A 12,196-nucleotide genomic window follows, 5' to 3' on the forward strand; every position below is an offset into this window, starting at 1 on the left:
TACAATATGTTTTTTCTCCATTCCATTAACTTTTACATTAACACACACACACACACACACACACACACACACACACACACACACACACCACACACACACACACACACACACACACACACACACACACACACACACACACACACACACACACACACACACACACACACACACACACACACACAGCGAGCAGCATAGGACAAACAGGGCCCCGAGTAGAGGGCTCCACCTGTGCTTATATAACCAGGGTTACAATACGTAACCCACCGTTATATCCCACACAGGCTCCGCCCTCTACTGGACTCTATGGGTACAGTGGGTGGAGCCCTGATGCGTAAACGCCCTGTCGTCCAACAACATCGAGTCACCACACTGCCCCTGACCGGCTTTTGGTTAAGAGCCACTGCACCGCAACCTCCTCTCCTCCGGTTGTGACCGGGGAGAGGTGGGGGCCGCAGTTTACCTGGCTGGTAGCACACTCAGACACGCTTACCTCGTGAATAGTGTGCCTGGAAAACAGTAAGGAGGGCTTTCCCTGTCCCCCAGCCGGTATGGGGCTCACTGTGCACCATGTTTCCCGGGTCCCTAAGGAGCATGGGAACACATAAGTGCACTATGTCCGGGGGGGGGGGGTCAGATACCTGCTTACCCACAGCCCCTCCCCCCCTCACCAGTCCTGTGTTGCCTCAGCAAGCAAAGAGGATGAGAAGGAGCCAGACATGTCCAAGAGATAAAACCTTATGAAGGGGCCTGGCGTGGACCAAGATGCCGCCGTACATATGTCCTCCACACTCACTCCGTTAAATAAGGCTGTTGACACAGCCATACCCCATGTAGAGTGTGCACGGACCCCCGTGGGGAAGGCTCTCCCCGCCTGTCCGTAGGCATGTGAGATGCACTCGCAGAGTCATCCTGCCAGGCGTTTCTTGGACAGAGCTTTACCGGCCACGCCGCCCCCAAAGCCCACAAACAGTTGTTCAGTGCGCCTAGTGGCAGCCATGAGCTCCACATAACATGCTAGCGCACGCACCGGGCAGAGGAGGTGCAATTTAGCCTCCCTGGCCCCACTATGGGGTGGAAGAATAAAGCCCCCTAACTGAATAGCCCTTGACCTGAACAAGCTCCTTAGACTCTTGGGAACAAAGGAGGGGTTCGGTCTGAGTGTCGCCCCGCTACGGTCACCCCAGATCAATAAGCAACTTGGGTGCACCGACAGAGCGGTCAGCTCTGACACTCTCTTGGCCGAAGTTAAGGCAAGTAGCAACGCTGTCTTCCATGACAGCGCTTTCAGGGAGGAGAGCTCCAGAGGCTCAAATGGTTCTGTGACCAGAGCCTCGAGCACCAACGGCAGGTCCCACTGCGGGGCGGAGGCGTGCACTTCCGGGCGCTGCCTCCTGACCCCCTGCAAAAACCGCAACATAACTGACTGAAGGCTGACCTGCCGCCAAATCCCTCATGGCAGGACGAGATGGCTGCTGCTTAAACTTCAATTGTGGAATGAGCAAGCCCCCTGTCCACCAGTAACTGTAAGTAGGACAGAATAGAGCCCAACGTACAAGATTGGGGCTCTATTCTCCACTCCTCACACCATCGCTGGAATCCCAGCCACTTTGGCCTGTAACAGGCTGTGGTGGATCCCGCTCTAGCTGCCTGGATAGTCTGAATAACCTTGTCAGACAGTCCCCCCTGTCTCAGCCTGTCCCTCTCAGGAGCCAAGCCTGGAGAGGTTGGCCCAGAGTGGGTAACGCCCCTATTGCACCTGTCTCCTGAGACATCGCCCCCCAGACCTGAGGAATCGCCCATGGCTGGCCCACCATCATCTGTGTCACCTCTGCGAACCACGGCGCCAAGCGGCGATCTGGGGCCACTAGGATGACTGACAGACGCTCTCGTCTCACCCTCTCCAGGAGGGGGAGAATGAGGCGTACCGGTGGAAAGGCGTAGAGCAGCTTTCTTGGCCATGGCTCCTGTGCAAACACATCCACCCCCAAGGGCGGATTGTCCTGCCGAGCCCTGGAAAACCACAGGGTACAGTGGCTGTTGCGCCGGATGGCGAACAGGTCCACCTCCGCTCTCCCGAACTGGGCCCAGATTTGCTTCACCACCTCCGGGTGAAGCACCCACTCGCCTGGCAGGGGCCCGCCTCTTGACATGAGGTCGGTCCCCCTGTTCTCCAGTCCCGGGATGTGGAGGGCCCTCAGAGATAACACAATCTCTGAAGCCCACAACCACAGGTTCTCTGCTGTGGTCAACAAGGCGGCGGCCGCCCTGCCTGTTGATTTACGCCACTGTGGGGCTGTTGTCGCTCCTCACCAGCACATGTTTGCCCTGTATTAAGGGTTTGAAATGCTGGAGGACTAACACCACTGCCCGCAGCTCTAGAAGGTTGCTGTGCCGTGTCTCCGTTAGAGACCAGTGACCCCCTATAGCTCTGCCTAGGCAGTTCCCCCCCCAACCTGTCACGGATGCGTCCGGGAACACCGTGACGTAGGAGGTTACCCGCCCGAGTGGATGACTATGAGGTCGTCTAGATAAAAGAACACCCTCATGCCACGGTCGCGCATCGGCTGAAGCGCTGTGGCCACACATTTGCTGAACATGCGTGGGGATAGGGAGTAGCCAAACGGTAGTCTGTTGTACTCGTAGGCTACACCCTGGAAGGCAAAACGCAAATACTTTCTGTGCTTTGGAGCAATGCTGACATGAAAGTAAGCGTCCTTTCGGTCGATGGTTGTGAACCAATCGCCTGGCTGTATCAGTCCCATCAACTGTTTTACAGTTAACATATGGAATTTTCTGCGTGCAATGTGGAGATTCAGGCTGCGAAGATCCAGAATGGGCCTGAATTCTCCTGTTTTCTTGGGAACCAGGAAGTACAGGGAATAGTGCCCTTCCTCTCTGTCTTCAGAGCGCACAACAGACACTGCCTGTTTTTGCAACAGGGCCTAAATCTCTGCAGAGAGGGAACCTATCTCCCTTCGGGATGATAGATTCACCTCTTTTATGCCTGTGAACGGAGGAGGGATGCTGCAAAACTGGAGTGAATAACCCAGTCTCAGCGTCCTGTCCATCCACTCCGTTAATACACAGCTGTGCTTCCATTCCCCATAACATTGCGTTAGGGGATGTGCAATCAGCTGCGGGGCCCCAGCTATAAAGCTGTGGTACTCTCTGGTGACCCGTTACGCCGCAAAACTGCCCGTGAAGGGAAGTTCTGCCCATGGAGGGTCGACACAGAAAGGGCCGATTCTCTACTGAGGTCTTTGAAGTGCGTGCTCTGCCATGATGCATTCACCCAAACAGTGAAATGCATCAAACGGAGATTTTTTTCTCAGCGTTGTGTGTCTCCTAACCCTGCTACGCCGGCCATAATATCCTTGTACCCGCACAGCGCGGTTTATCACTCTCACATGCGCATGCCCACTAGCTGCTTCCTTTACTGGAGTTACAACTGGGGCAGCGAGTGGGGAATCGGTGCGGTTAACATTATGTGGAAGTGTGGATTTGTGGAGAGAAATTACACTTAGACTGGGATACATGCAATCATTTTTATTTTAAAAAGATGATCGTGTCACAACAGTAGCATCATACAGGGAGGAGACGGGATTCGCCCTCGCGTCCTGGGTGGGGAAAGTGACTCTCTCCGCCGGGACGCTTCCTCCCACTGCCAGTCAGCTTCTGGAGGACGGTGCACCCCACCCTGAAGCCCTTTGCCGAGGCGGAGCCGGAGCGGGAGCCTGTCGGGGTCGGTCAGCCCATCCCCGCGAGTGCCGGTATTGAGCCGGTTCTCCGGGATGAACCGCGGAGGCAGAGGGAGCAACGGGAGTCACGGGGGCTCTATACCGGCGCCTTTCTCTCCGTCTTACCACCGCCGAGCGTTCTCCCCCCAGAGGAAGAGCCTGAGGACGAGCCAGCGGCAGCATGCGGCTGAGCTGCGCCCTCTCTTCCTCCAAGCGACTGAAGCGCTGGATGACCGAGGTGATCGACCCAAAGAGCCCTTCCGTGGATACGGGGGCCCCAAGGAGATCATCCCGGTCTTTCTTGGAAAGTGCGGTCAGACCCAGCCACACGTGACGCGACGCCACTGTGGCCAGGGACATCACACGTCCAGCTGCGGCAGCCATACCGTCTGGCCCATCTACCGTCTGGCCCACACAGCAGTCCGAATAATCGCTCCTGTCCGGAGGCGGGGAGGCGGGGATGTCCTGCTGAGGGGTGATCAGTGAGACACCCAACACGCCAAGATTATTGGGCTATAGAGGCTTCCTCCCCTCTGCCCACCCGGCTGCCTGCGGAAACAGATCATCATCATCATCATCATCAAGGGGGGGCACACCGGGGCACACCGGGACACTCCGTGTCCGAGCGGCCCTGCACCCATAGAATTCCTGCCCATGTTGCCACTGGAGCCTTCGTTCTCAGTGGCTGTCGCCACGTCACCTCCACACACTGCCAGATATCTGGCAAGGGGGGTGAAACGAAGGCCGGCTGCGCCGGACGAGCCGGGCCGTAGAAGCCCTGACGGAGGCGGCTCACCGGCCTCGGTGGCAGAGGTGGGGGGAGTGGCAAGCCTCCATAGTCATCACCGCCGGGAAGTCCTGCCGCTGTGGACCCTCCTGGAGGCCGGCCCCGGAAGCATCAGACAACGAGGCGTCGTCTTCCTCCTCGACGAACGGGGCCGCCCGGCCCGCTGGCATGGCGAACACGAAGGGCACACCGACATCCTGCTCCTCCATCTCCACCACCTTGAGGTCCCAGTCCTCCGCCTCTTCCGGCGAGACATACTGCGCCTGGAAGTGCTCCAGACGCCGGTGGCGGCTGAGCCGCGGGATCAGGCGGCAGGCCACTTCAAGACACTGGTACTTGCGTACCATGCTGTGAATGGATCTGGCCCTTCCTACATCCAGGACATGGTTAAACCATACACCCTAGCACGTGCACTCCGCTCTGCATCAGCCAAACGGCTCGCTGCACCCGCACTGCGAGGGGGACCCAAGTTCCCATCAGCAAAAACACGTCGGTTTGCTATCCTGGCTCCAAAATGGTGGAATGAGCTCCCCATTGACATCAGGACAGCAGAAAGCCTTCACATCTTCCGGCGCAGACTGAAAACTCATCTCTTTCGACTCCACTTCGAGAAATAAAATGACTAACAAAGCACTTATATACTAATAAAGGACTGGCTTATCTAAAGCCAGTTGAGTAGCACTTGAAATGTTTTGGCTCTATGAAACCTGATGTACTTATATGATTCTGTTTTCTTCAAGTTTGTATCTTCTTGGTCGAATGCACTTATTGTAAGTCGCTTTGGATAAAAGCGTCAGCTAAATGCAATGTAATGTAATGTAATGTAATGTAATGTAATGATTAATGAAAGGGTGTCAGAGGCCTCGGTGTGGTGAGACAAGGAATTCCTAACTTTTCACATGGAATTCACAAATTATGGTAAATATGTGCATCTTACAATATGTTTTTTCTCCATTCCTTTAGCTTTTACATTAACAAACACAGACACACACACACACACACACACACACACACACCTTTCTACCTGACTAATGAAGCCCATTAGACTGGATTTTTGTCAGGAACTTTACACAACAAACATCAGCACATTGCTCTCTTATGCATTGCTCTCATTAAGAATTCACACCTTCTTGTGTTCATGTCAGATGATCTCAAACTCTCATCTCAGAGGGATCCTCCCAATCAGAGGTGTAAAGGACATCATCCATGCTCCAAAGCAAACATATGATGTAAGATCCAAACATCAACACATGATGAAAACTCTGTGAGGAGATGAAAATAGTTATCATCCCATGATGGAAGTTGCATCTTCCACTGAAAAGACAAACTTATGAATTATACATTTTATGCAGTTGCAATTCATTTAAAAAGTTTAAAGTGCATAAGCCCGCAGCAAATATTTAGATAACACCCCCTCTTGTGTTTGTTAAAATCTGAGCTTCTTTGTGATTTGTTTTGTACCTGCGCCGGCCACTCGTGCATGTTGGTGCGAGTCCCTTGCTGTGTCTCAATTCAAATACTTCCCTTTGAACGCTGTCTTGTTAAATAATGTAAACACTTGAGCATTGCGTGAATTTCAACCAGGTAGCGTTGTCTCAAATCGCACATGGATGCTGTGCCCTACACAGGATTGATGCTAGATAGCTAGCTAGGGAGCAACATTTGCTGTACCAAATCATTACATTACATTACATTACAGTGACTGCTCAATAAACTTTAATACAATGAACAGTAGCTTCCTTTTAACAACAGTTTGAAGGTACTGCTTCATGAAAAAAGCCAACTTTATAACTTTTATGTGTTGAGTTTTTTTAACTGTTCTTGCTGTTAGCACCATTAGCTTAGCCCTTACCATGTTGAGATCTGCATGGAGCCAATCACAATGTTTTGAATTCTGTACAGAGAAATTAAAATAAATGCATTATGTGTTTTAACACTGTAACCCTTATGAGATACAGATGCTCAGAAGAGGCCTCCTGATGATGGATTACCTTACAAATGCAAATGCTGAAAACCAATGCATATGTCATACTTTCTACATACATATATTTATTTTTTAAAGTATTCATTACAACTTCAAGTACAAGTTTACAAGTAAACAGGAGTCACTATAACATCACAGCTAGCATACATGTAAAACATTTTTAGTGATGCAAATGATAATCAAGATGTATGTTCTGGATGTAGGTATGACCTTGAGTTGTTAATGTCAAAGTGCTTCAGATTCAGATGATAGAGTACTTAAGAAAAGACGGAGAAAAACTGAGCACAAGTAGACTAAGGAACAGTGGCCATGCTCGTGAACCTGCTATATTTACATCAGTATATTTACAGGGGACCTATCATGCAAAATGCACTTTTGTACGTCTTTTATACATGAATATGTGTCCCCGGTGTTCCAGGGAACTCACCAAGTGTCAGAAAAGACAACCCTCTCTATTTTCCTCCATACCCAAATCTCTAAAAAAGGGGCTGCAACGGATCTGATAAAAACTGATCCAGATTTGAACACTGTCCTGACGTCAGGATAGTGGCGCTACGGCTATTGGGCCAACTCCACCAATCAGGAGGAGACAGCCACGGCCATTGCCGTTCGAAAGCGCTGGAGACGCTGTAGTACATATGCCAGGCCTGTAGATGGTGCTGTTCTCACAGAATCTGCCCTTGCAAAAACAGAGCTAAAAAATGTCAAATTAAGCAAAATGAGGCATGGCTAAAATGCATGATCTGTTTGGTATTTTGAAAAAAAAAAGTATAAATATGCCTTATATAGGTATGGTCCTATACTATATTATTCAAATATAGCATAATAGGTCCACTTTAAGTTTGACAGCTGGAAAGTTCAAACAAATGACTTGAGATGCTTTTGTTTCTTTTCAGGCATTCCCACACCCTCACTGACATGTTTGCAATGCCTGCAGTTCACAGACCGTCAGACACCGGCTGCTTTTCTTTTGTGTCAGCCTACTTGTGTCTCATATTCACTGTGAGCGTGAGAAGAGTGATCTGTGTTTCTGTTCAATGAGACTCATTCCTGCTGCAGACAGTGAGTGAAAAACTCATTACCAGATTTCTATAAGAATAATTGTGTGTGAGGATTTGCAGTAGGCCCATTATATCTTTATTTTTCTTAAAAGTTATTTTGCCAATATTATTATCCTGCTCTAGCATGTGACACATATTTATTTTAGAATACATAACATGACCTCTATAAACCTTAATTTGAGATGTTATTGTTATAAATCATACCCATATCTTCACTTTTTTTGGACATAGGAACTATACATATACTGTACATGCATGCATTTTCTGTATAGCATAGTTATTTATCAATACACTTACATTTATATCATGTCTAAATATAAAACATTTTTGGCTTTTAGTTTGTAAGAAAATGTTGCATTGATAGAAAAAAAGTTTAAAATTCATAATAAATTGCAATATATATATATATATATATATATATATATATATATATATATATACATATCCAATAAAATCAATAACATCAGGGTGCCACATTGCATACATAATACAAGCATGTTCGCTTTAGACAGTCTCTGTCTCACCCTGCTGTTTATCTGCAGTTGTTGCAGGCCTTTTCCACTCATTTACAATAGAAATATTTGCAATTATGATAACAGCGGCATGAAAAACACCCCCTCATTACATGATGAGGCCGAAGATGAAGCACGATGGCTACCCACAGTAGATGTCCACAGGTGAACATGGCCGAGGAGCTTTCCGCATTTCTACGTATGTGGAGTTCTCAGGATCTGTGTCGCTGCACTGAAACACAGAAACAGAAAAGCAGCACATTTATTACTGTTTTATTCTCTTAGTCATGTAACTTAATGAGTAAAAACAAGCCCCCAGTGCTAGTGAAATAGGAATTAAAACAATATTGTAACTGCCATAAAGAAAAACTTAGTTCAGTTCAAAAGTGAGTAGGAAATCAGGTTGACAGAGAAAGTAGAAATTGTAGGGAGTAACTTATAGTTTTATAGACCATTCCTTATTTTGCCAACATTTGGGAGGCATTAGTATTGATATTGTGGATCCTAGTAAATCATTTATTGCCCTGTCTCTGTGTTTTCCCGCCTGTCTGATGGTCTGATTATTTTCACCTGCTACTCATGTGTTTCTGCCTGTCCTCCCCAGCTGTGTCTTGTCTTTGTGATTTGTCCTGTGTGTGTATATGAGTCTGTCTTGTGTTCGTTGTCTTTGTTTCTGTCTGGTTCCGGATGTGTGGTGTTGTTTTGTACCTGCCTGATTCCCTACTATTCAATATAATCTTCATATATCTTAAGAAATAAACCATGAGCGTATGCATTACGTCTTGCATTTAGTTTTTACACTTCAAGTCATATTCATCTCGATGCTAGAAACTCTAGCAAATGTCACAAAAAGCTCTCTGGGAATTACCCTCCACCGGCTTCACACATGAGTCAAAGGTTTCCCAGACTTTTTGTAGCTGTACCTCCTTTTCTTTGTCAAAGTTTGCATCATACTCTGCCGGTAGCTTGTGCATTTTTGTGCCAGTAGGGTGTAATGCAGGCAACGACAATGATGACAGATTGATTGATTAACATATGATACAAGGTGAAAGCCCTCTCTAGCCTGTCAATCAAATGTGGGACATCATCTCAATTTGCGTCTGTCACAGCTTGGCAAGGCGGGAAAACACAGAGACAGGAAGTGAAACAAGATAGGAGAAAATACATTTAAAAATAAAACAGGAAACCCAATCAACCCCAGGATTATGACAGAAAGACAGGTACCGTCAGTCTGATGTAGAAAGCGGTGATGAGACAGCTGTACAGGAACATCAGAGCCAGCAGACCAATCAGAATCCAGCTGAGCAAATGAGATGGAGGTGAAGATGGAGGTGAAGATGGAGGTGGAGGTGAAGTTGGAGGTGAAGGCGGAGGCTGAGGCGCGCAGGTCACTTCCTTTTGACCTTACAAAAAAATGGAAATACAATTTCCTGTTTGTATATTACTGGTTTAAACATCGATTCAGTGTTGAGGTGTTGGATCAGTAGCACAAACTCAAATACAGCTTCAAGTTAACAACATCCCGAATGAACAGAGATGTATTTAGAAAAGAAATATTTTAAATAAACCCAATATCAAATTTGAGTATTTTTGAGTCTGACACATAATTTATTCAATCAACATTTGAATACTACTGACAGTTACTTTATAGAATATAAAATGATATGTTAAAGAAAGTATTCAGACATGTCACAGAAAAAAACATTACCACATTGTAAATAACTCATATTACAAGTAAGTAAAAAGATCCCTGAGCTATAAAAACATAAAGGAAAAGTAAATTACAAGTTTCTTAGTTTTGTATTTTAGTAGACTCACTATGCATTTCACATAAACATTGTATTGTGTTGTATTTCCTCATTGCCTTGTATTTACATACCTGAAAGGAGTATGGTTGCATTTCCTAACTTGGTTTTATCCAACCCGCCTTCTTCCACCGTGAACTCACACTCGTATTTCATCTTCATGGCCTCTGGCTCGATGTTGAATAGGATGAAAAGCCACTTGTTGGGATCCTTTTGATGCATGATGATGTCTTTACAGTCTTGCATTCCCTTCTGGCAGAGCATTGTGCTTGTGCCTGTTCTGAGAGAGGTTAAAGGAATATTTTTGTGATACATTTTAGGAGATTTTATCCCTTTTCCACCGCAATTGAAAGATGAGAAGGCCAAACCAGGCCAAGAAAGGTTCATGACCTCCATCAAAATAAAACTTAAAAATACATTTGAAGAGTTAAGTAGTGAGTAAGCTAATGGAGGTCCATGTTATATGTAAATAGATGTAGTTATTAAGAGTAAAAAAAGGGGGTAAATTGGCAGAAATGTGTAATTATTAATTGAATTTGTATCAAATAGTTTGAATTTATTGTGTAACTTGAATAATTGCATAAAACAGCTGAATAGCATAATTTGAATGCAGTTAGTTTGGAACTGAAATGTAATAAACAAATGTAAACAATAAAAATTAAGAATAAATAAACAAATAAAGTAATAACTAATTAAAAAAGTAATGAGTATGAACCAAAGGATTGCATTTGGAAATAACTGGTGAATGTATATAGTGTGATGGAGAACATGTAATGTTTTGCAGATAGATAAGTATGAGTGTAATAATAAAAGTGACATGGTGTTTGAGCTTTTACCTTTTAATTGACATAACTTAGTCAAACAAGCTGGGCCTGAGACAAGAGAATGATTTCGAGTTACTTTAATGTTCATTTCTGGGTAAAAAAGGTTTATTTAGCTTGTTTTTTTAGCTTCATTGTTTGTTTCATGTGTGTAGTTTTTAACAATAATTTCATCCTGATGATAATGGGTATCGTTAAGACTCATATGGTCCTTGTGAATCTCTTCTAATGCATCGGACTGTTCCGCACAGCTAGAGCACCTCATGATCTCATGTCGGGCCTTCCATCTGCCGAGGGAATTCACATCTGTTGTGATAACAGCAGTGTATATCCCGCCGCAGCCACTCGCCGACAACAACACGGCACTCGATCAGCTGTTTGGGTTTATTGATAAAACCGAGACTTCACGGCCAGATGCGGCGTTCGTTGTGGCCGGAGATTTCAACACCACCAACATGAAGAAGGTTTTGCCAAAATATTACCAACACATCAACTTCCCGACGCGCGGGGGAAACATACTGGACCATGTTTATTCCCCTTTCCGGAATGGATATAAGGCTCTCCCTCGCCCTCCCTTCGGCAAATCAGACCATATCTCACTACTGTTGTTGCCTGCTTACAAGCAGAAACTTAAAAGGGACAGACCGATAACAAGGACAGTACAACGATGGAGCGAGGAGTCAGATTCAGCACTGCAGGCAGTGGCGGCCGGTCCATAGGGGCGCTAGGGGCGCCGCCCCACCTCTTCCCATATTGAAAAAAAAAAAAAATAATAATAATTAAAATTAAAATAAAAAAAGAAAATATGTTTAAAACAATATATATGTTTTTATTTTTATTTTTAATGAACAAGGTAAATATTATATAATTGGTATCAGTAAAATGTATAATCTACAATAAAATCTCGTTTAAAATTGTGTTACGATGTCTAAAATTACTGATAAGTCACATGTTTCCTGCCTGGACTTGCCCATGCACCTTCTCTCGTCTGGGCGCTAAGAGAGGAGCCTTCAACCAGTGCAGCAGCAGCCACCAGCAGCTGACTGTTGCTATCTGTAACGTGTAAACTATGCCGCGAAAATATAATTTCAGCCAATCAGCGTCGTCAAAGATGACGGTCACCGGGCGCCAATGTCAGCGCCCAGTGCAGTCTGTGAGTAGTTTGGACAGTGACTCGTATCCGGTTGACGCAGTAGTTGATGAGGATGGCTTCGTGTGCAGGTGGAGTCTCCGGACCTCGGTCCCCGGCTAATTCTGTTCAAGAGCTAATCTCCAATCCTTTCGAAAGGAGAAGTTTGGCAGATAAATTGTTGCTTAAAGACCTTGCACCGGACCAACCCGATTTGAATATATCGCAGCAATCTCGTGAAAAAGACAACATTTATACACGAGGCTTCACAAGTAGCTGGTACACAAGAAAGGCTTGGCTAGCTGGATGCAAACAGGTAAATGCTGTCTTTTGTTTCCCATGCTTGGATATCACTTTATA

The 12,196-nt window shown here is 46.1% G+C and overlaps 1 protein-coding gene across 2 annotated transcripts in view; it reads right to left on the minus strand.

Moving 5' to 3' along the window:
• LOC117495342 overlaps window positions 1-12,196 on the minus strand; it is a 42,596-nt gene that overhangs the window by 25,990 nt on the left and 4,410 nt on the right. Inside the window, exons 3-5 of one of the 2 annotated variants that reach the window (XM_034146542.1) lie at window positions 9,961-10,166; window positions 9,306-9,484; window positions 7,278-8,313 (exon numbers count right to left, since the gene is read on the minus strand). In XM_034146542.1, coding sequence (XP_034002433.1) covers window positions 8,224-8,313; window positions 9,306-9,484; window positions 9,961-10,166 — 475 coding nt within the window. In that variant the 3' untranslated portion in view covers window positions 7,278-8,223. Of the gene's footprint in view, window positions 1-7,277; window positions 8,314-9,305; window positions 9,485-9,960; window positions 10,167-12,196 lie in introns of those variants that run through there. The other variant, XM_034146541.1, reaches the window with a different exon arrangement.

This window comes from Trematomus bernacchii, unplaced genomic scaffold (assembly GCF_902827165.1).
Source record: "Trematomus bernacchii unplaced genomic scaffold, fTreBer1.1, whole genome shotgun sequence".
Classification (NCBI taxonomy): Eukaryota; Metazoa; Chordata; class Actinopteri; order Perciformes; family Nototheniidae; genus Trematomus; species Trematomus bernacchii.